At 40.9% G+C, this 25,568-nt stretch overlaps 1 protein-coding gene across 1 annotated transcript in view; it reads left to right on the forward strand.

Moving 5' to 3' along the window:
* GALNTL6 (polypeptide N-acetylgalactosaminyltransferase like 6) overlaps positions 1-25,568 on the forward strand; it is a 1,588,031-nt gene that overhangs the window by 1,515,032 nt on the left and 47,431 nt on the right. The window contains exon 9 of the mRNA XM_040333316.1: positions 6,819-7,040. Within this exon, the coding sequence (XP_040189250.1) occupies positions 6,819-7,040 (222 nt within the window). The remainder of the gene's footprint in view (positions 1-6,818; positions 7,041-25,568) is intronic.

Here is a 25,568-nt window from a genome sequence, read left to right on the forward strand (position 1 = left end):
GAGAATACCTACTGTCAAAACGCGGAGAATGAAAAGCACGAATCGGCTCTAACCAAACCTTCACTAGCACGCGGTCACACGGAACTAGCAAAAGCGGAACAGAGGGCGGCGCCGTTGACTTTGGTCTTCCCCTTTATAGTGACGTTTTACGTGGTTTACGTTGCATACGTTCTGGTTCGCGGAGATTTTTGGGCGCTAGTGTGTACGTTCCAGCGGATCAACAGATAAATCCGTCGATCCGCTGAAACCGATCCGCGGATAAATTTCAGCGGATGGATTCTATCGTGTGTATGGGGCCTATGAATCAGGCGCATAGATATGACAATCGTATCTCAGAGATACGACGGCGTATCAGGAGATACGCCGTCGTATCTCTTTTGTGAATCTGGCCCTGTATTTTTTGTGCGTTTAGGCCCCACAGCCAAGGGTCAATTTAAAATTTAAAATAATATATTTTTCTCATATATTCATTAACATATCCTGTAAATGCTGTTTTGTGTCTCCACTATGCAATTTCCAAATTTTCTGGACACATAACCTTCACAGACCAAACCAATGAAACAAGATACAGGAAAAAACTGAGGGTAAACATGAACATGTACCTTATGTACAAGATATGAACAAGAATATTTAGGAGCTCTACTAGGATATCAAGGGAAATCACACCAGCAATTATTACTAGTAAATTAACCCAAAAAATAATCCACATAAGACTGTACTCACAGAGAAGTGTCCAAATGGACGCCCAAAAAATAAATAAAAAAATTATAAAAAAACAATTGTAGGATACAAAAAGTAAAAATAAAAATATCAAAATGCAACAAGCTAAAGACAGCAAAATGGGAAAAAGCAAAAATTAAATATGAAAAATATTTCTAAGCATTTAAATGACTCTTTTATACACATGGATAATAACAATCAAAAATATAAGAAGGTCAGCACCGCTCAAACACTACTGTATTATACACCAGCTAGTCCCACTTTTGTCCGGTCCTGGTCTGATGCCAGAGTGAGCCGAAAACACTAATTCATTAATATCTAATATTCAAAGGAAGCTCCCCCATCCATGCATGTCTCTATGCTTTAATTTGTTGAGAAATAATTTTGGAAAACAACCCCCTAACTTTTCTGGCCATGGCCACCTTGAGTAAGGGCAAATTATTTGTATAGCATTTACTTCCTGGAATAAATCTGGCCTTAAGCACGCTTGCAGGAGAGTGTGCTTAGCTGAGAAAACACCTCTTACTCTCCTCCCCTCCTAAAGACTTATGGGATGTATGACATAATTTACCTAGGCAAGAAACCAGGAAGTAACTAAAAAAATGTAAAAAAAAAACAAGTAAATATGATCTATGATATAAAAATAATCAATGTTGACGAGGAGAGTGAAGTTCCACTTTAACCACTTAAGACCCGGACCATTATGCAGGTAAAGGACCTTGCCCCTTTTTGCGATTCTGCACTGCGTCGATTTAACTGACAATTGCGCGGTCGTGCGACGTGGCTCCCAAACAAAATTGGCATCCTTTTTTCCCACAAATAGAGCTTTCTTTTGGTGGCATTTGATTACCTCTGCGGTTTTTATTTTTTGCGCTATAAACAAAAATAGAGCGACAATTTTGAAAAGAATGCAATATTTTTTACTTTTTGCTATAATACATATCCCCCAAAAATATATAAAAAAAACGTTTTTTCCCTCCGTTTAGGCCGATACGTATTCTTCTACATATTTTTGGTAAAAAAAAAAATCGCAATAAGCATTTATCGATTGGTTTGCGCAAAATGTTTGGGGCTAGATTCAGGTAGGGGGACGTAAGTTATTTAGAGAGGCAAGTGCAGTATTCACAAAGCACTTGCTCCGTAAGTTGCGGCGGCGTAGCGTAAATCTGCCAGCGTAAGCGCGCCGAATTCAAATTGTCAAAAGGTGGGCGTGTTTTATGTAAATAAAACATGACCCCACGTAAATGACGTTTCTCACACACCGGCGATTGCGGCTTTTTTAACTTCCAGGCATTCCGGGCGTGACATCACATTAAATATAAATAAATAGGTAAACTCGATATGTGATGCAATTTGTCAAAGTAAAGTAAAGGACATGAGGCAAAATTTAGTAGAAGAGCCTAATGCCACGATCATTTTTTGGGTTGTAAAAAACTACGTTTTTTAAAAATGTCATTTAAAACGATTGTGCGTGGGCTTCAGAGCATGTTTTGGGTTCTGAAAAACGGGCCAAAAAAATTTCCAACATGATTTATTTTTTCCCAACGTTTTAAACGTTGTCGTTTTTCAGGTTGTAAAAAATTGTCGCGTGTGGGCTTTAACGACGTGAAAAACCTGAGCATGCTTAGAAGCAAGTTATGAGACGGGAGCGCTCGTTCTGGTAAAACTACCGTTCGTAATGGAGTAAGCACATTCATCACGCTGTAACAGACTGAAAAGCGCGAAATGTCTGTTACTAACACGAAATCAGCAAAAGCAGCCCAAAGGGTGGCGCCATCCGCATTGAACTTCCCCTTTATAGTGCCGTCGTACGCGTTGTACATCACAGCGCTTTGCTAGAGCATTTTTTTTTCACGATCTTGTGTAGGCAAGGCCGTTTTAATGATGAAGTTGAAAAGAAAGTTGTTTTTTCTAGAGCCTGAAAAACTTTGGCCCGGATTCTCAGTGGAGATACGACGGTGTATCTCCAGATACGCCGTTGTATCTCTGCGTTGTGCTGTCGTTTCTATGCGCCTGATTCTAAGAATCAGTTACGCATAGATATCTGTTAGATCCGACAGGCGTAAGTCTCTTACGCCGTCGGATCGTAACTGCATTTTTACGCTGGCCGCTAGGGGCGTGTACGCTGATTTACGCGTCGAAATATGTAAATGAGCTAGATACGCAAATTCCCAAATGTACGCCCGGCCGACGCAGTAAAGTTACGCCGTTTACGTTAGGCTTTTCCCGGGGTATAGTTACCCCTGCTATATGGTGGCGCAAGTGCGGCGTAACAATGTTAAGTATGGCCATCGTTCCCGCGTCGAAATTTGAAAAAGTTACGTAGTTTGTGTAAGTCGTCCGTGAATGGGGCTGGACGTCATTTACGTTCACGTCGAAACCAATGACGTCCTTGCAGCGTGCTTTGGAGCAATGCACACTGGGAAATTCCATGGACGGCTAATGCGCCGTTCGAGAAAAACGTAAATCACGTCGGGTCACAGAAGATTTACATAAAACACGCCCCCCTGATCCAAATTTGAATTAGGCGGGCTTACGCCGGCCGATTTACGCTACGCCGCCGCAACTTATGGAGCAAGTGCTTTGAGAATACAGCACTTGCCCATCTAAGTTGCGGAGGCATAACGTAAATCAGGTACGTTACGCCCGCACAAAGTTACGCGATCGTACGAGAATCTGGCCCTTTGTTTTTTACAACCCAAAAAATTATCGTGTGTTCGCGGCATAAGATTTCCGATTCCAGCACTAAAGAAGTATCACTATTGCAACAACCCTATTGATTTGTTCACAGTTTATTATGGAGATTCCTATAAAGGAGTGTGATACTGTAATTTGGTTTTGTAATGGCTTCAGCGTATAGACAGGGCAGTTCTGTTGGGGATGTAATGCTATTGGAATTCCTAAGAAAAGAAGATTCACCTTGCTATAAACCACAATAAACAAAACATTTAATGGTAATTTTGATTAATTACATAATGGTCATTCTAGATTTTTATTTTAATTAAAGTGTTAAAAAAGGCAAAATATATGGGTTCTAAGAAAATATGCTAGGCTTTTTTTTTTTATTATTTCATTCCTATATGGCTACTCCTTGGAGAGGGAAGTTATTGATGTGCAACAAAGCCTGTACTTCCTGAAAATGACTTAAAAGCATCCAATCTATACCTGAAAGCTAAAGCGGGGGAAAGCTGATAACTCCAGAGTATTGTGCCATAAATACAGACAGCTTTGTGGAGAACATAAACAGTCTTGTTAACAGGTTAAAAGAAATGTGTGCTATTAATCAAATTACAGGAGCTGAAGCTATAAAGTGTATCATGACATTCTTCTAATGCTGCTAGCTAAGGTGTGATTTTTTATTTTTTTTTCCATGATGACATGTCAATAAAATTAAAATATGGCGTACTGCTTAAGATTAATTGCTGTGGGTGTAAACATTTCTTAGTATGATAGTTTTAGTAGTCTTATTGTAATGATGCTTTAGTAAATTTGCTTCATGAAGCAGAACACTATAAAGGTATTTTTAAAGACAACAAAATTTGTGAATTTATCACTGTCATGATGGCACAAGGCCGGGTTATATACTTTCACAATATTTTAGTGCTTGATTTAATGCAGACTGATTTTATTCTGTTAAACTTGTTGCAATTGATACTCACCTAAGGGATCTAATTTGCCTAAAAGAATTTGAAGTGTTTTTTCTTCTTATTTTTGTTTTGCCTTTCTGTCTTTCTTCCTTCTCCTTTCTTCTCTCCTCCCCAAGCAAAAAAAAAATCGGTAATGTTACATTTAGCATACAACACATACAATATGTGGTTTGCTTGAAAATGCCCACCGGGCAGTTCTATGTCTTTTCCTCTTATGTTGTTTTTCCCACTGCATTTATGGATATACATTATATATACTTACATGTATGCTTAGAGGTGCACTGTCAGCTCTCTTCCTTTCCTCTTACCCCTGCGTGGGCTTAGATTTCTGGTTCCTTCATGTGTTGAACCGCTTTTGTATGTTATTTCCTCTTGTACTAACTCTCAATAAAACATCTTAGTACCAGAGAATGTAAAGTGATGTATCCATGAGGTTTTAAAAAACTCGCTCTACTTTTGAGTTACATACTTTAACCTCCCTGGCGGTATGATTCTTTCAGAAAAAACATGCTGAAAGCGGTACCATTATTTGCAAGGAAATTTGGCGTTTTATATTTTAGGCCTGTAATTTTTAGAAATAACTCACTTAAATCTGACCAAACAAGATTCTAATAGGCATCCCGGGTATGACATTTTTTAAAAAACAAAATTATAAATTATAATATAATAAATAATTATAAATAATTATAACAAATAATAATATAATTATAATAAAAATTATTCAATAATGTAATCAAATTAAAATCACTGAAATTTGCTCAGTTGCAGAATTGTTGCTGTCATTATTTTTTTTTTTTTATGACGAATTTCCCCACAAATCGCTATCGCACAATTCTGCAAGTGATTATAATTTATTATCGCTGTTTTTTAGCTGATCTAAAACTATTTTTGACATAAAGGGACACTTTTGGTTGCTATGGACAATCTACAGTTTGCAGGGAGAAAGAAACGTTTTTATTATATAAAATGACATGCATGACACAGGACAGACCACTAGGGACAGGGGGGGTGTGTTTTTTTTACATACAGTACTGTAATCTATAAGATTACAGTATACTGTATGTAAGGTGTTTGTTTACGTTTTTGAATTTGGCGCCGTTCTCCGTCCCCGTGCGTCGTAACGTCGCAGGGAACGGAGATCGGCGTCACACGGAGGCACTATGTGAATCGAGCGAGGTCCCGCTCGCTCACACAGCGCGGTGGCATCGCTGGATACAGGGACAAGGTAAGTAAAAAGTGCCTGTGGATCTAGCGAGGCAAGCCCGAGACTGACTCGGGGTTACCGATCGTAGCAGGAAAATCTAACCCCGAGTCAGTCTCGGGAACACCGCCAGGCAGGTTAAATTAGGGCAAGCCCTGTGTCATTTGGGTTGAAATATATTCTTAAAGAAGAACTAAAATGGTATGTTTTAACCACTTAAGACCCGGACCAATGTGCAGGTTAAGGACTTTGCCCCTTTTTGCGATTCGACACTGCGTTGTTTTAACTGACATTTGCGCAGTCGGAGCAAAAAGTTTAAAATATTGCATTTTTTTCAAAATTGTCGATCTATTTTTGTTTATAGCGCAAAAAATAAAAACCGCAGAGGTGATCAAATACCACCAAAAGAAAGCTCTATTTGTGGAAAAAAAAGGATGCCAATTTTGTTTGGGAGCCACGTTGCACGACCGCGCAATTGTCAGTTAAAGCGACGCAGTGCCGAATCGCAAAAAGGGGCCTGGTCTTTTACCTGCATTTTGGTCCGGGTCTTAAGTGGTTAAGTGGTTAAGTGGAGGATGGATATTTTCTTCAAATTGTTTAGATGTGTAATTTGGGTTGGACAAGTAAAACAGCTATTGTTAGCCTGGTAAATATCTGAAAGTTAGCTAAAGCTCCGGCTGCTGGTTGGAAAAAATTAATTTAAAATGTGTGTGCAATATTTTATATTTACCTGACTAATTGCAATTTTAAAATATGATTTTAAATGTATTTTAAATCCTGAAATGCTTTCATTGTTGAATAATTTTATAGTCCTATACATATTTTTTCATGGCTAGTAAACTAAAACAATTGTGAATTTTAAATATAGGATGTTTATTTCTAATTGTGCCTTGTTTATTGATTGCTACAGTTTTAAAAATTAGTTCCAGAAGGTAAATTTGAAGTAAAGTAAAACACTAATATAACCTTCAGTACTTAAACTTATCTTTTTAAAAGTATCCCTGTTGCCTAGAACAATAAAAGGTTAAGAGAAAAGCAATCTGATTAATGCTTTTGCCTGCTCTTGATTAATTTGAGTCTCATTAATCCCAGTAGTGCAGTTACATTTCAGTACTTTTTCGCTTAATAAACTAATTGAGCCATTAATCTGACTGTATCATACAAAGGTCATAATTAGTTGATGTACAGTGCTGCATGAAATATTTGAAAAAGACTCTGCCAGTAACAGACTTACTGTTCTTCTGTGTTAGAATCTGAAACGTGTGGCAGAGACGTGGATGGATGAGTATGCCGAGTATATTTATCAGAGAAGACCTGAATACCGACACCTCTCTACCGGAGATCTCTCGTCCCAAAAAGAACTACGCAAACACCTGAAATGCAAAGACTTCAAATGGTTCATGTCTGAAGTAGCATGGGATATACCAAAGTACTACCCACCAGTGGAGCCTCCACCTGCAGCCTGGGGCGAGGTACTCATAGATGTATAGTCACGTGTCTAGTGAATAATGGTTTTACATCTGCCAAGGGTACAGATTTCAAGAAGCTTCTAGCGTTTCCCACATTTATTAAGAGAAAGTGGAACACCTTTTAATATAATGCCCCGTACACACCATCACTTTATGTGATGAAAAAAATTGACGTTTTTAAAAATGTCACTTTAATTGACCGTGTGTGGGGGAAAACGTCGTTTTATGTCTTCTAAAAAACGACCAAAAAAAATTGAAGCATGCTTCAATTTTATGTGTCGTTTTTCAAAACGTCAACTTTTACTTCACAGAAATTGACCGTGTGTAGCAAAAAACATTGTTTAAAACGATGTTTTTTCACCCGCGCATGCCCAGAAGCTACTTATGAAGCGAGCTTCAATGGAAAAACGTGGTGGAACGTAACCTCGCTTTGCTAGAACATTGTGAGAAAAACGATGGTGTGTAGGCAACTTCGTCTTTGAAAAGTGAAGTTTCAAAAACGTAATTTTTTACTTCACAGAAAAAGTCGTTTTTTTTCATCACATAAAGTGATGGTGTGTACGGGGCATAATGTTGTAATTTTTGGTGATGAGGTGACCTTAGTAGAAGGGGGTATGCCATAATTACTTGTTCTGCATATCTTAAAGGCGTTGTAAAGGTAAAAACAAAATTCACCCAAATAGCTTACTTTACCTTAGTGCAGTCCTCCTTCACTTACCACATCCTTCAATTTTGTTCCTGTTCTTCTGTCTGTAACTCTATACAGTAATGCAAGGCTTTATCCCTGGTGTGGAGAAAGCCTGTTGAGGGGGGAGGGGGCGAGCAGGAGGGTCAGGATGCTATCTACTTTGCAGATAGTGAAAGGAGCTGTGTGTTAGTGAGCGTCCTGACTCTCCTGCTCGCCCCCTCCCCCCTCAATAGGCTTTCTCCACACCAAGGAGAAAGCCTTGCATTACTGTGTGGAGTTACAGACAGAAGAACAGGAAGTGAGGATTTATCAGAAGAAATAAGGACATTTAAAAGCAAAATCAAAGGATGAGGTAAGTGAAGGAGGACTGCACTAAGGTAAAGGAAGCTATTTAGGGAAAACATTTTTTACCATTACAACTCCTTTAATATTAACTCAAAGAAAAAAGTATCATAGAAAGTACTCAATCATTTTTTTCAAAAGACTAACACATCCCACATAGGAAGTGTGCTCAGTGATCCAATCTGACAGGTTATGAATAAGCGCTGAACGCGCAAAATGTGTCAACCTCTCTCTCCCCCAATGTATGTATCTCTGCCTTGGATTTTAATATTTATTTACAATAAAGAGGATTGTTTAAGAGTGGGACCATCCAGACATTTCCTTGCTTTCCTAGGCCCTTCTGATGGAGCCACCTTTTGATTAATGGGGGGATTGCACTCACCAGTAAGCCAAAAGGCAGCTTTTGGCAGAATTTAGGAGGTGTCTTAAAACTGATTTCTTGTATGTATTGGTGAGAATTGAATTATTGTGAGTGTGGAAAAAAAATAGGGTTCAAAAGGGCAAATTCTATTGGGCCTATAAAGAATGACATCATTTGTTAGACAGCCCTGTGACTTACCAGGAGCCACATGGATGAAATCCTAAGGGAGAAAAGAAAGGCACTGAAGTTTTAGATTCAGGAGGTGTGCTCCGAGTGACATCCAAGATCAGATTATGTGGATCAGGTCAGGCAGTACACTAATGATCTATTGGGCAAGATTGTTAGGGCAGCTAGTTGGTTGTGGGAAATGATATGTGTATAATCAGAGAGGCTAAGAAAGCCATGGTATATGTGGTGGGAGCCAAGGTTACAAGTGAAACTAGGGTTAAGAATCCTATATGGGTTTAGGCAGATGTTTAATGTTAGGTGAATTTGTATTACATAAACAGGGTAAAGTGACCTGTGGAATAGTGAAGTGAAGATGCCAGGGGGACCTGACTTTGTCAATGAATCAGGTTATCTATAGGACACCCAATCCTCACGCCCTGAGGGATACTTAAATTGTCATATTGTGAGAGAGTATGATAGTTAAGGGTAGTTTAGGTGGATCAACCTTAACTAATCTATCAGAATCAGAATTTGGATGTGTTGGGATCAGATTAAATGGGTTCAGGGCTTTTACTGCACTAAATTGCTAAAGTAAACTCCATGATCACGGATATTCACTCCAGAAATAGTCAGAGTATAAATCAGATAAACATTTGTATCAAATTGAGTTGATGGTTTCTATTAATGCAACTCAGAAAGAGGTCATAGTGATATAGAGGTAAAGTTTAGAATTGCAATGATATCTATCTAAGACTCTTCTGTAGACTGTGTGGCTGTGCTTCTTTCCATAAATAACAGAAAGAATCTTCAACTATCCAGCCTGAGGGACAACTGCTGTTGTTCTCAAAAAAGGAGGCAATGCAACGTTTCCAGCATGGAAGCAGTAGAGCACATTGTCTCAGTCTGCTGAATAGTACAGAGAAAAGGCCACCTCTGTAGTAAAAGGTCCCTTCAGCATAGGCAGATCAGACCCTGAAAGTATAAATAAATAAATATATATATATATATATATATATATATATATATATATATATATATATATATATATATATTTCAGGGTTACAACGATGTATGACAGTATTTTTGAATAAGGTCAATGTAATATATGTGTGGTAGGATACTTCCCATAAGGGCAGTTTCATATTGAAGATTAGATATCTAATGAAATTATTGGCTTTATGTACCTAGTGACACTTATTTGGATTATTACATTGTAAGTACCTAATGCTATCTATGATGATGTATCAATATGATTTACTCAGCTTTCACATATCTTTTTCAAATATGTTTAATTTTTTTGGTAGCTGCAACCTTTTATTTGCACTGGGTGTCGACTTGTCCTTTAAAAATGCTGAGCATCTCTGATCTGTTCTGATATTCTCTCTCTTCTTCATCAAAGAGGTTTTTCTCGCCAGACATTGTTCCTCTCCATACATTTTAGAATACAAGAGTGCTTTATATTCTGTGCCAGTAGAAAATAAACAGCTTTATTAATTTCCTGTTCAAGTAACTGATTAATCAGATTCGGTTTCCTATCTTTATGATCATTAGATTATTCAGTACCTGTGAATAAGGCTGAAAAATAATAAGCATGACTCATAAACATCACAAATAATTTCAGATAAAGCGATATTTTGAGTCTACACTGGCTTCATTTGAATACAAGTGAAAACTCCAATTTTTTTTATTCTAGAACAATATTATTATTATTATAATATTCAGAATTCATATAACACTAAATTTGTGCCACGCTTTACAAAATACAGGGAGCGTGCAGTTTCAAAACCATTCAACAGAGGAAGATTAGCAGGGCCCTGCTCACGGGAGCTTACATCTAAAGGATATTATAGAATAAAATATTAGCATAATTAGTGTTTTCGTGTTATACAGAAAGTAGCAAAATAGGAACAAATGTCCATTGCAATAAGTCAGATTCTATTCCTTTAAAAGTTTATGGGAGAAATCAAAAGTGCTCATTTTGAGCAGATTGGCGTACAGGTACATCCATTCAAATCTGCCGCCCAGCGGGTACGTCCACGGGTCCCGGAAACTCGAGGAACCCGGAAACTCATTAAAAATCGAGGAACAAAGATTGTCTCTGGACAGCCGCACACTGAACAAGTTGTAGCCTTTATTTAAAAAAGGACAGCACTACAAATCACAGCAACATAAAATAAAACCCGACTGCTGACGCGTTTCACACTGAAACTAGTGCTTAGTCATAGCTAAAAATACAACAACTGATATCAAATATATATACAACCCTAATGAGACCAAACAACTGAAGACCCAGGAAAACAAGTGGTGTTCAATTATCTAATTAGTAATCAAACTAATAAGTGAGTAAGAGTGTCTGGTGAAAGAACCCTCTAAAAAAAGAGAGAAAATGTGTGTTTGGTGATTTACACGTATATACCTTCATGTGCATACAACAATTATATAGGGAATATCCCTGTAAAAAGTTTATAGATGGTGAATATTATACGGATGTAAAAACAACAAAACAAAACCACCTATACTAGCATTGATGTGAATGTGTGTGAGCCCCGTGTGCCAGTGAATAAATATATAGGGCTAGATTCACAGAGAAATGTCTATCTTTAGGCGGGCATAGCGTATCTCATATACGCTACGCCGCCGTAAATTTGACAGGCAAGTCCCGTATTCAGAAAGAATTTGCGCCCAAAGTTACGGTGGCGTAGCGTATATGGGCCGGCGTAAGCCCGCCTAATTCAAAATAGGCTGGTAGGGGGCGTGTTGCATGCTAATTACTCGTGACCCCACGTATTTGGCGCTTCTAACGAACGGCGCATGCGCCGTCCGTGAAAGTATCCCAGTGCGCATGCTCCAAATTACGCCGCAAATAGTCAATGCTTTAGACGTGAACGTAACTTACGCACAGCCCTATCCGCGTACGAATTACGCAAATGACGTAAACTACGCGAAATTTGACGCTGTCCCGGCGTCCATACTTAACATTGGCTACGCCTCATAGAGCAGGGGTAACTTTACCCCGGAAAAAGCCTTAAGTAAACAACATAAATAAATGCGTCGGACGCACATACGTTTCTAAATCGGCGTATCTAGGTAATTTGCATATTCGAAGCGTAAATCTACGGAAGCGCCCCTAGCGGCCAGCGTAAATATGCAACTAAGATACGACGGCGTAAGAGACTTACACCGGTCGTATCTTAGACAAATTCTGGCGTATCTGATTCTTTGAATCAGTTGCCAAGATACAACGCCTCACACTGTCGACGGCGTATCTGGAGATACGCCGTCGTAACTCCTTTCTGAATCTGGACCATAATATATAATGTGTGTTGCAGCACGAGAACATAACATTTATGAAAGGGAGATAATGAAATCTCTCTTATATGTGTACAAAGTGTGCTGTGCAGTGAAATAATAAAAATTATATATTAATTATATGGATGAAAATGGACAAAGGTTGTGTATGTGTATCATAAGTAATCCAAATATTAGTGTAATGTGTAACACAAATGTGAAACAAATATGTACACCGTGTGTAAATAAATTAATGAGAAATAAGGCGAGTCCTACTGAGTGTATACTATAAACTAGAAATGAGAATAGAGATAAATGTGAAAAAATCTTTATGAAGAGTAAAAAGAGAAAAAATAATAAAAATAAAAATGTTGTTATATGTATCAGGATACTGTGCAGGCATTGTGTGGATAAAGATAACATGCACAATAGACAGACATTGCATCAGACCTGTCAAACAGGAGACATATACAGTATACAGGGATATATACATATATGTACATGTGTCAGGACACTGTGCAGGCAAGGAGGAAGGCGGGGAAATGACAAGGAGAGATGGACAAAGAGGATTGAACATAATAATGGAAAACATCCTATTTGAACTTCATACCGCCAGTATTCTAATGTGAAACATAAATGTCCAGTAAACCTCTCGCCCGCACAGAATCCTGAACCTGTCACCCCCTCTGATGAAATACCTTATGTAAAAATCCTGTATATATATTTTTTATTTTTATTTTATTGTTATTAGTTTTAGAGTAATTGTATTAATAAAGTGTGCATAGCTATGAATGAAGTATACTAAAAATAATAATGTGATAGTATGCATCTGTGAGTGAGATATAGTGACAAAAATAATCTATATGCGAACAAGCTAGATTAAATCATAAAAAGGCATATTGAAAAATAATAATATAGACCACATTATTAGTATACATTACATACAATAAAGGATGTACATATATTTATAGGCTGTGACTTACAGGTGAATACCCTCATATATAAGAAGAACCGCCATAAACATATTATGCGCCTAGTAAAAAGCAATATTTAACAACTAAAACTAAGTTACACAAAGAGGACATCAACCAAAGTATGTAATATGTGACACTAATAGGATTGTGTATCTATGCACGAATGAGGCCACCTCACTCCTCAAGAAGAGGAGAGAAAGGGCGTCGAGCGTGCAAGCTAGAGACCCTCAAAACAAGTTACCACCCAAAACAAGCCTAAGCTGTAGGTAAAAACTGAAAACTTGATGACAAAAAAAGCTAAAATATTAAAAATACTGAGAAACCCTAGCCTCTAACTATGAAAGTCTATATGATTGACCGTAAAAAAAAAAGAGAGAGTGGGGCAGGGTATTAAAATTAAAAGTATAAATAATATATTGGATGGTAAATGTAAAGAAAAAAGAGCTATATGAATGTATATGGATGTGCATATGCACAAAAAAAAAATGTTGCTATAATAATCTAACATATACGAGGTACCTCCTCCAGAGTGGGTGTATAGCTCAAAGCAGAGCAGACATCGATGATCGCCGCCATAACTCGTAAAATATTAATAAAAATGCCATAAAACAGTCCCCTAATTTGTAGACGCTATAACTTTTGCACAAATAAACGCTTATTGCTATTTTTTTACCAAAAATATGTAGAAGAATACGTATCGGCCTAAACTGTGGAAAAAAAATTTTTTTTATATATTTTTGGGGGATATTTATTATAGCAAAAAGTAAAAAATATTGAATTTGTTTCAAAATTGTCGCTCTTTTTTTGTCATTCGGCCGGGTGCCTCCTATGAGTCGGTATCTTTCGCAGCGGCAGGTTTTTTTTTTATATCGGTCGAGAGTGGATTAAATCGCTGGAACCTTTTTTGAATTTTTAACTTGTCCCAAACTGTCTCCTGTGGTTTTTAACATTTTTAACCAATTCACATGGGGGGGCCGGCATCTGGGGGTCCCCTTTGGTAAAGAGGGCTTCCAGATTCCGATAAGTCCCCCGCCTGCAGACCCCCGCAACCACCGGGCAAGGGTTGTGGGGATGAGGCCCTTGTCCCCATCAACATGGGGACATCCTCCCGATGTTGAGGGCATTTTTTATGACAATAACTTGCATATTAGCCTTAAAAATTAGCACTTTTGATTTTTAATGGTCGTGTCCCATAGACTTTAACGATGTTCGCGTGTTCAAACAAATGTTTTGCCTGTTCGCATGTTCTGCTGCGAACCGAACCGAGTCTTTAAGTATAGACATGTTAGTTTAATTTCTATAGTCAGGGACATACTGGATAGTTAAAAAAAAAACACATAGACGAGTTCTTGCTGTAAAAAAATATTTTAAGCAACAGACAGCATGGACTCATTAAAGACAGAAGTTGTCAAACAAACCTGATTTCTTTTTATGAGGAGTAAAACCTTGGACAGAGGGGTGGTTGTGGATGTGGTATACTTGGATTTTGCAAAAGTGTTTGACACACACCACTAATGTGTGAAGCCTCGTACACACGACCGAGGAACTCGACGGGCGAAACACATCGTTTTCCTCGTCGAGTTCCTTGTTAGGCTGTCGAGGAACTCGACAAGGCAAGTTTCTCCATTCCCGTCGAGAAAAAAGAAGACATGCTCTCTTTTTGGCTCGACGGGATCCTCAACAGTTTCCTTGTCGAAAAATGTACACACGACCGGTTTCCTCTGCAAAAAAAAAATCCCAGCAAGTTTCTTGCTGGTTTTTGCTGAGAAACTGTGTACGAGGCCTAAGGTAAAGTCTATAGACTTGGAAAGATACATTTTTTAAACGGATAGAAGACTGGCTGAAAAATCAAGCTGACCTCAATGCACAATGTCTAAATGGGCAACAAAGTGGCAATTGAAGTTTAATATTGATTAATGTAAAGTTATGCACTTGGGGGCTAAGAATATGCATGCATCATACATACTAGGGGGAGTGCATCATAGTAGCTTATTGATCAGAAAAGTATTAAGAGAGGTATGGAGTCCAGAGAGCGAGATATCATTTTGCCCATGTTCAAATTATGTTCAAATCATTGGTAAGCAGTTTTGGGCACCAGTTCTCAAAAATGATATTGGGGAACTGGAGAAAGTGCAGAAAAGGGCAACCAAACTGATAACATGCATGTAGGAGCTCAGCTAAGAGAAAAGATTAGAAGAACTGAATTTATTCTTTCTTGAGAAGAAGAGATTAAAAGGGGATATGATCAACAATATGCAGGTTAAGGACCTTGCCCCTTTTTGCGATTCGGCACTGCGTCGCTTTAACTGACAATTGCGCGGTCGTGCGACGTGGCTCCCAAACACAATTAGCATCCCTTTTTTCCCACAAATAGAGATTTCTTTTGGTGGTATTTGATCACCTCTGCGGTTTTTATTTTTTGCGCTATAAACAAAAATAGAGCGACAATTTTGAAAAAAATGCAATATTTTTTTACTTTTTGCTATAATAAATATCCCCAAAAAAGATAAAAAACTTTTTTTTTTCCTCAGTTTAGGCCGATACGTATTCTTCTACCTATTTTTGGTAAAAAAAATTGCAATAAGCGTTTAACGATTGGTTTGCGCAAAATTTAGAGGGCCAGATTCAGATGACTTACCTATCTATTGATACGCGGTGTAAGTTCAAAGATGCGCCGTCGTATCTATGCCCTGTATTCAGGAACCTAGATACGCCTGAAATATGGCTTCAGCCGACCGACGTAAGATACGCCGTCGTATCTTGGGTGCATATTTACACTGGCTGCAAGGGGCGCTTCCGTAGATTTACGCATAGAATATGTAAATGAGCTAGATACGCCGATTCACGAACGTACTTGCGCCTGCTACGCCGTTTACGTAAGGCTTACGTCTGGCGTAAAGTTACCCCTGCTATATGAGGCGCAAGTAAAGCAAAGTATGGACGTCGGAACAAGCGTATCTTTTTACGTCGTTTACGTAAGTCGTACGTGAATGGGGCTGGTCGTAGGTTAAGTTCACGTCGTTGCCATTGAGCCGTCGTATCTTAGGGCGTAAATTCGACGTGATACTGAGCATGCACACGCATGCGCCGTTCGTTCGCCGCTTCATTTACATGGGGTCACGATTCATTTCCATACAACACGCCCACGACCAACCTACTTTGAATTACGCGGGCTTACGCCGGCCCATTTACGCTACGCCGACGTAAATTAGGGAGCAAGTGCTTTGTGAATACAGTACTTGCCTCACTAAGTTACGTCGGCGTAGTGCATATGAGATGCGCTACGCACGACTACATATACGCCGCTGTACGTGAATCTGGCCCATAGAGTTTACAAAATAGGGGATAGTTTTAACGCATTTTTATTAATAATTTTCACAGCAAAAAGTGCTATAAAAATGCATTGATTACTGTGAAAATGACAATTGCAGTTTAGGAGTTAACCACTAGGGGGCACTGTAGGGGTTAACTGTGACCTCATATGTGTTTCTAACTGTAGGGGGCGGGGCTGGACGTGTGATGTCATTGATCGTCTTTCCCTATATCAGGGAACAGACGATCAATGACAGTGCCACTGTGAAGAATGGGGAAGGTGTGTTTACACACACCTCTCCCCGTTCTTCAGCTCCTGTGACCGATCGCGGGACACCGGCGGCGGCCGCGGTCACGAAGGTTCGGACTGGGTCGTGGCTGGGCTCAGCCGTGCCATTCTGCCAACGAATATGTGCAGTAGGCGGTCCTTAAGTGGTTAAGCTCATCACAGAGGACAAGGGGGCACTCTTTACATCTAGAGGAAAAAAGATTTCATCTCCAAATACGGAAAGATTTCATCACAGTAAGAACTGTGAAAATGTGGAATAGATTCTCTCCAGAGGTAGTTCTGGCCAGCTCAGTAGATTGCTTTAAAAAAAAAAAACGACGGCCATACTTTATACAGCACATACGTGTGCTGTGTAAAGTTAGGGCACCCAAAACGACGACTAAATTTGCGACGGGAAACTAGACTAGCAGCGACGTAGCGAACGCGAAAAACCGTCGTGGATCGCCGTAACTCCTAATTTGCATAACCGACGCTGGTTTACGACACGAACTCCCCCCAGCGGTACTGTATCCTAAGATCCGACAGTGTAAAACAATTACACCTGTCGGATCTTATGGATATCTATGCGTAACTGGTTCTATGAATCAGTCGCATAGATACTCTGAGAGATACGACGGAGTATCTGAGATACTCCGTCGTATCTCCTTTGTGAATCTGGCCCTATGTAACTATGTTCACATAAAATTTAGCAATTTTGAGATTTCTAGCTGTATTCACTGAACGTGGCCAGTCAGTGAACCCAAGCAGATTAGCCCATCGCTAGCTACTTACATCCCCATTGACATTTGTCGATTTGGAATTGCGGGCAGAATCTCTTTGATTCTATCCACAATTCCAAATCCTGTGACAGTCACTGCAAATTGTGCAACGTGTGTGGGTTCCATTCATTCTAAATGGCACCTCAAATGCGGTGTGAATTTGCCGCATGAAGGTTTTATACACTCAGGCAGGCCCTCAACATACATGTTGAAAAGGATGAAAGGAGATTGCACAATATGGCTGTAACATGCATGGTCCACCCTACTGTTATTCTGTTCAACCACTGTCAATTTCCCTGTAATCTAACTGAAACTGACAGCACAAGCTAGCACCCAGCTGCAGCACAGTAAAGGGTGGAAAAACACTTTAAAGTCCTTAAAAACCTTAGCTTCTTTTCACATTCTGTCACCAATGGCTCATTCAGTTGCACACAAAAATCATGAAGTAAAAATGATTTTCATTGTATTCCTCGTGCATTCACCAGCCTACTTCAGTTATTGTTCGGAAATGAAAGCCTGAAATGTTTGTCTCATGGATTTTAATTTATTGCTTTATTTCTGTTTTGGTCGTTTTATTATATATTATTGAACTCAGAACATTTGTAAAGCAGCTGAGATTTTCCATTAACCATTATGCACAAGAATTAAATCACATACAAACAATTTTTCCATCAGTTTCCTAACAGCTCCACAGGCGAATACCATCTTTCTAAATGCTGGCTGCACTTACAAAGAACATAGGGCCAGATCCACGTAGGGCGGCGTATTTTTAGGCAGGCGTAGCGTATCGTAGTTGTGCTACGCCGACGCTACTTTGAGAGGCAAGTGCTGTATTCACAAAGCACTTGCCTCTAAAGTTACGACGGCGTATCGTAAATCTCCCGACGTAAGGGCGCGGAATTCAAATGATGAACAGGGGGGCGTGTTTTATGTAAAACAAGCTTGACCCCACGTAAATGACGCTTTTTTCGTATGGCGCATGCGCGCGAATGCTCAGTATCACATCGGATTTTCGCTCAATGCCTAGACGACGTGAATGTAATTTACGCGAAGCCCTATTCGCGAACGTTTTACGCAAACGACGTACACGTCGGAAAATTCTACGCTGGCCCCACGTCCATACTTAACATTGCGTACGCCTCATAGAGCAGGGGTAACGTTACGCCGAAAAAAGCCTTACGTAAAAACGACGTAATCTAGCTAATTTGCATACTTGACACGGAAATCGACGGAAGCGCCACCTAGCGGCCAGCGTAAATATGCACCTAAGATCCGACGGCATACTAAGACGTACGCCAGTCGGATCGAGCCCACATTCAGTCGTATCTTGTTTTGTGGATACAAAACAAAGATACGATGGGGCATCTTAGAAATTTCTTTGTGGATCTGGGCCTCAGTGTGCTTCAGTTCCTTGCATCTTGGTGAAGTATATAGAAAATATATACTTACCTACTTCACTGTTTGTCTGTTATTTGATAATAAAATCAATCTTCTATATATATTTACTTATACAATAGCAAACATCTTACTTGCCGTGTTCAAAGTTCCACTCCAAAGACATAACTACACTCTACTACCCGTTGTTGAGGGTGCAACATAGTCATGAAGGTGGAATGTACAGTACATGGTGGGGGCTAATTTCCACATACAAAACACAATCTTTATTCTGTAATGTGTTGGTTGGCAGGCATTATTTTTTTTATTGTTTAGGAATGCAAACTAACTCGGACAAAGAAAGTGTTGCTAGCTTGTATGGAAAAAATTTGGATAGTGACGCAAAAAAAAGTACTTGATCACTGACACAACAATCTAGACTCTTTTCTAACCTTTCTAAAGAGAATTAGATAATAGCCAGAGCAGTGTACTATCATTGTCATCAAGGTAATAGGCCTTTGTAGATGTCTTGAATGCCTCTTCTGAAGGTGTATTCATAGCAAGAGCATGACCAGATTTGCCTCAAATGCAAATCAGAGACACAATATTATGCACAGACCTCAGATACAAATAATTATAACTCCTTGTTGGCTGGTTCAGTTTCAGTACATTCATTTGAATTGAGGCAGGTGTCAGCATGGGGTTAATGCCTGTAGTGCACACATCAGAAATGGTGCCATAGCCATTCTATGTGTATCCAAACTAGCTATACTAACCACTGGTATTTCTTAAGGCCCATACACACAATCGGATATTCCGAAAACAATTGTCCAACTGACGTGTATTGTCGGATAATCCGACTGTCTGTATGCTCCATCAGACAATTGTTGGCTGTGCATGCTCTCAAATTGTCCGACTACAAATGTGTTTCAACGGATTATCCGATCGTGTTTACACAAATCTGTCGGACTAAAATCCAAAGTACAAGCATGCATGCTCGGGAGCAATGCTAACCATAAGGCAATATTAGCAGAAGTTGCCCAAAGGGTGGCGCTAAAGAGCTGAAAAACTACGTAGTACGTATATTACGTCACTACATTCGTGTTTGTTGGCTGAAAATGTTCTGCCGTGTGTATGCATACCACGTTCACGGACAGCGCCCTTTGGACAAAAATCCACTGATTTGTCCGATGGAGGTCCGATTGTGTGTACAAGGCTTTACAATGATTTGATGTTCAATCCTTGCCATACACCCACATAGTCTCAAGCCCCATACACACTATCAGTTTTCCTGACAGTTTTCTCTTCAGGTTTACCAAAACCATCTAATATGAGGTAAAACCTCAAGAGTTTCAATTTGTATGCAATCAGGCAGGCCCTTGAACTACATGGTTTTGGTAAACCTGAAGAGAAAACTGACAGGAAAACTGATAGTGTGTATGGGGCTTCAAAGGGGTTGTAAATGTAGCGCCTGTGTACTTTCAGTACAGGTGCTATGTCAAATTTAGAGGGGAATGAGAGAGTTATTTTGCTCTCATTCGATATGATTCGTTAAATTAGGTTTCTGTCCAGCTGGACTGTCCTGTGGGTTAATTTTGTGTTCCAAAGATACTGTTCCATCTTTGTATAGCAGGTGGCGCCAGAGGGGTCCAGGGAAGAGATGCCTCTTGCCAGCAGCCAATCAGAGGAGTTTCTGCCTCGCGGGGCATGCTGGGGGAGGGTAATTCTAGGGCGGACGCCATTTTGTGGGGTCTTCGCTTGTTCCCTGTTCCGGGTGCGGCACCGACCTTTAAGGTGTGCGCACATCACGGGCCCCGGCGAGATGGCCTACCAGGCCGGGGCACACGTGCTACCTGGAGTTCCCCAGTTCTGGGCCCTCAAGGCCCGGAGCACCCAAAGCTGAAAAGGGGCCCCAGTGACTTACTGGGTCCCCACACTTCATGAGGAAGATCCCAAGCGAGTTATGCTGTTTGATGAGGAGTCAGTCTAAGGTGAACCCAGAGGCAGGCAATCCAATAGGGCCTAGACAATCCATCGGGGATCACGGTGATCGTACACTGAAAGTTTGCTCGATGGCAACCTGTTAGTCGGTGACCATACAGAAAAGCTACCTGAGGGAGATTCAGGCGAAAATTGTATGTACTGAGAGGATTCGCTCTACCATCCATGTTCCTGAGTACTGACCTGTGGCAGAGGTCTCACTACTAATCCTAATTCTACTAGAGCCAAGTCAGTGGCAGAGACTTGTTCCTTCTCAAAAGTTCTAAGTGATACTCTGGCTGCCAGGTCAGTGAGAGAGGCCTGTCCAGGTACACTTTACCCACTCCGGCTGGAGTGGCGACGTGAGTTAAAGTCCCATTGGAGGCAGGACTGCTTCCATTTACTGTATCTATAGGCCTGAATCTGCAAATTCTCCTTTCACCAACCTATCTCTATCTACCTCAAGTTGACTGTTTGCCATGTTGGGCAAGTAAATAAAGCACAGAAAACGACACCCTGCTGTTTGGACATTCCGTTACTGCATTATCATCTGTATCATCATTCCTAGACACATTACAGAGGTAACCTAATTATGCCGTCCCAATCTAACCAGCGGCTCCTGAGGGGGTAGCGCTACATAAAGGTAAAACAATGTTTCCCTAAATAGCTTCCTTTACCTTAGTGCAGTCCTCCTTCACTTACCTCATCCTTTGATTTCGCTTTAAAATGTCCTTATTTCTTCTGAGAAATCCTCACTTCCTGTTCTTCTGTCTGTAACTACGCTTTCTCCCTGGTGTTGAGAAAGCCTCTTGATGGAGGAGGAGGCGAGCAGGAGTGTCAGGACGCCCACTAACACACAGCTCCTTTCTCTAGCTGCAAAGTAGAGAGCGTCCTGACCCTCCTGCTCACCCCCTCAAGAGGCCTTCTCTACACCAAGTGAAGGAGGACTGCACTAAGGTAAAGGAAGCTATTTAGGGGGAAAAAAAATTACCTTTACAACCCCTTTAAGCTGGCCATTCTCCATCTCTGCTGTGGATGGAGAAACCCCCCCCTCAACCAACCAGTGCCCCTATTCTGTGGGGACATTGTATTCTGACAGCGGGACCCACCCCTATCTGAATACACAGCAATCTAATAAAGTGAAGACACTGATGTAGGTTGGCCCACCTCTCAAGCCCCTTATTCCATACAAGAAGGTGCTGGTTTGGTTCTCAAGCAATAGGATACTTCACATAGAGATGCGGGTGACCTCACTCAAATGTATGAAAAACATTGTTCCCTGTCTGTTGTAGCTGTGATGTCTTTGTATTGATGGATTACCAGTAAGTTTGCTTAGAATGTTCATACATTTGAGTGCAGTCACCCACTTTTCTTCATGAAGTATCAGAATACACAGACTGGCTGCAGTAGTTTTCATATGTACAATTAAGCAAACATAAAGTTGCAAAACTTCAGGCATTAAGACTTGTTTTACTTCCACGTATAAGGTAAGGTGACCAGATTTTTAAAATTAAATCCGGGGACATATTTTTTTTTTTTTTACTAGTAATGGCGGCAATCAGCGACTCTCTGCCCGCTGCCACCCGCCTCACAGCCTGTCAAATCTGAAGCCCCGTACAAACGACCAGTTTTCTCGGCAGAATTCAGCCAGAAACTCGATGGGAGACGTATTCTGCCGAGAAAACCGGTCGTGTGTACACTTTTCGCCGAGGAAACCGACGAGGATCTCGTCAGGCCAAAAAGAGAACATGTTCTCGATTTCCTCGTTAGTCAATGGGAAAAGTTGGCTCGCCGAGATCCTCGGCGGCTTCACAAGGAACTCGACGAGCAAAACGATGTGTTTTGCCTGTCGAGTTTCTCGGACGTGTGTACGAGGCTTTACTCTCTGGGCCCCGGCTACTACTGGGTGGGGAGCGAAGATCACTCTGCCAAGGAAGGAGATAAGCAGGCAGGCGGCTGGCCGGGACTTGAGCCAAGGTAGAAGAACATGCGAGCGGAGCTGAATGGGCATGCACCCGAAACTGAAGAAATATTTCCTCCACTCCAACCAGTACATGATCATCAGAAAGGGGCACAGATAATGGAGCAGCGGAGTGGGGGTGTGTAATTCAGAATTTTATTTTTAATGCTGCACCGACTGTCTTTGAAATTGCCCCAGCCCTGTTCAATTCCAATCTGGGGACAAAACTGGGGAAAGACTTGGTCCAGGGACAGTGTCCTCAATCCGGGGACTTTCCCCCCGGAAACTGGGGATTTCTGGTCACCCTAGTGTAAGGAGGTTAAGCTTAATCTTTTCAGTTTTTTATGTTTTTTTTTTTTGGTGGTGATTGTAATTTTCTTCCTTTGACAGTAGTGGAGCAGCTAGAGTGGTAGAAGTAAGCAAGGACGGTTGTTCCAGACAAACACTGAGGCCCCATTCACACGACCGAGTTTCTCTGCAGAATTCAGCCAGAAACTCGGTCGGAGCTGAATTCTGCCGAGAAACCCGGCGTGTGTACACTTTCGGCCGAGGAAGCCGACGAGTTCCTCGTCGAGCCAAATAGAGAACATGTTTTGCCCGTCGAGTTCCTCGGACGTGTGTACGGGGCCTGAGAGATCTATTTGTCCAGGGGCAGACATGCTAAGACAAGGACTGTTTCTGGAAATCAGAGACAGCTGGTCACTGTATAACAATATGTATTAATATACAACCAAACTATCCCACAGCACTCATAGTATTTAAAAAATCATGTTCTTCTTGCAAGAATTTACTGGCTAAAATACCCAAATTTGGAGTTATGAGACATCTAGTGGTTACATCCAGAAAATCACATTTTTGCAGATATGGAGATGTCATTGTGTTATTGATGTAAAGTTTGCAAGCATAAAAAAAATAAGATTTGTGGTAGTCCTTTTTAAATTTGTAAGTGTAAAAACAAATATTTCAAATTTAAATTCTTCCTAACCTCAGGTAATTATAGCCGTGTTAGTGAACTTGCGACAGAAACAATTGAGTACTGTCTGTGATACTTTCTTTATTTGCACTAACTTACAATTTTACAAGCTGTCCCTTTCTTCAAAGTCCAAGCACTACCTAAAGTTTAACCCTCACATGCTTAGCACCTGATTCCAGCTTTGCAGCATATAATTACATATGGCTTTCATGCACATATTTTTGCAAAAAAAAAATGTGCATTTTTTTTCCTGCAGGAGGCTGGAAAGCATTGCACCAAGAGATCATAAGTGCTATGTGGACTCCTGCAGACATGTACACCAGCTTTCAGCTCGTACCTCTGTACAAGCTTACTGTTTGAAAGCTGAAGCACATGTCGGTAGCCTCGTACACACTATAGGTTAACCAGAGGACAACGGTCTGAAGAACCGTTGTCTTAGGTTAACCAATGAAGCTGACTGATGGTCCGTCACGCCTACACACCATAGGTTAAATAACCGATCGTGTCAGAACGCGGTGACGTAAAACACAACGACGTTCTGAAAAAAAACGGAGTTCAATGCTTCCAAGCATGCGTCAACTTGATTCTGAGCATGCGCAGGTTTTTAACCAATGCTTTTGCATACTAACGATCGGTTTTGACCTATCGGTTAGGAGTCCATCGGTTAAATTTTAAAGCAAGTTCCTATTTTTTTAACCGAAGGTTAAATAACCTATGGGGCCCACACACGATCGGTTTTGACCCATGAAAACGGTCCTTCAGACCGTTGTCCTCTGGCTATCCTACCGTGTGTACGAGGCCTAAGAGAGCGCTAATCAGCAGCCCTGCAGTCCATTGAAACTACAAGTCCATCTGCCAAGGTGGAAGATGATACTTGTAGTTTATTCACTGACAGGAATGTGAATGAATAAACTTTGAGGGCAGAGCCCCACACTGCCATGCTATTTTCAACTTGTGACAGCAGGTGTGGGCAGAAGAACCCCCATGTGCTATCACAGGGAGGGGGGGTTGAAGGGAGAGGGGGCAGGTGCTGCAACATGTTACATGTTCCACCCTAAAAACAGGTAGAACATGTAACATGTTCCAAAGATGAACTTATTCTTTAAGTGTACACATCATTGCTACAAATAGGAAGTCCTTGAAGTCGCACTTCTCTACAAAACCCAGTAAGAAGGTGTTTGACAGTCTCCAATCAATCTATGCTCCCAACATGTTTCACTCCACCCACGGAGCTTAGTCATGACTAAGCTCCGTGGGTGGAGTGAAACACATTAGGGGCGTGGCCTGGTAAGGCTGTCATACACCTTCTAAGGCCCTGTACACACTACGCTGGGATTGATCCGCGGATCAGTTCCAGCAGATAGATCCGGTCATGTGTACGGCCTAGCGGACATTTTCAGGCGGATAAAAATCCAGCCGACGGATTTTCAGCGGATAAAAATTTCTTAGCATGCTAAGAAATCTATCCGCTGGAATCCTGTCCGCCGGACTTATCCGGTCGTCTGTACAGACTCACCAGATAAGTCCGTCCGATCCCATCCCTCGCATGCGTTGTAATGATTCGATGCATGCGTGGAAGTATTTACCTTCCAGGGTCGCGCACGTCGCCGCGTCATCGTCGCGGCGACGGCGCAGCCACGTCACCGTGGATGTATTCCGCGGGGATTTTGATCTGATGGTGTGTACAGCCATCAGATCAAAATCCGCCAGAGGATTTATCCGCTGGAAACGGTCCGGCGGACCGTTTCCAGCGGAAATTCTCTCGTGTGTACAAGGCCTTACAGGGTTTTGCAGAGATGTGCAACTTCCAGGACATTTCCCTTTTCATTAGATGTTTAGATCTGGGACGAGCTTTGTCCTTGTCTGCACTCCAAATGGTTGCGACATAAGAGGCGTGGCGGAGCCTTGAGCAGCATCTGTAAATTTAGTTTAGGTCATTACAAATGGCAAGGCTTATATTGGCCCCTGCCAACACTCATTGTAGAGTAATTTTTTTTATCATCCCTCTTTTTTGTATCAACTGCTAATCTGATATGCTGGGATCACCTGCTCAACTGCCACATG

This window comes from Rana temporaria, chromosome 1 (genome assembly GCF_905171775.1).
Source record: "Rana temporaria chromosome 1, aRanTem1.1, whole genome shotgun sequence".
Lineage (NCBI taxonomy): Eukaryota > Metazoa > Chordata > Amphibia > Anura > Ranidae > Rana > Rana temporaria.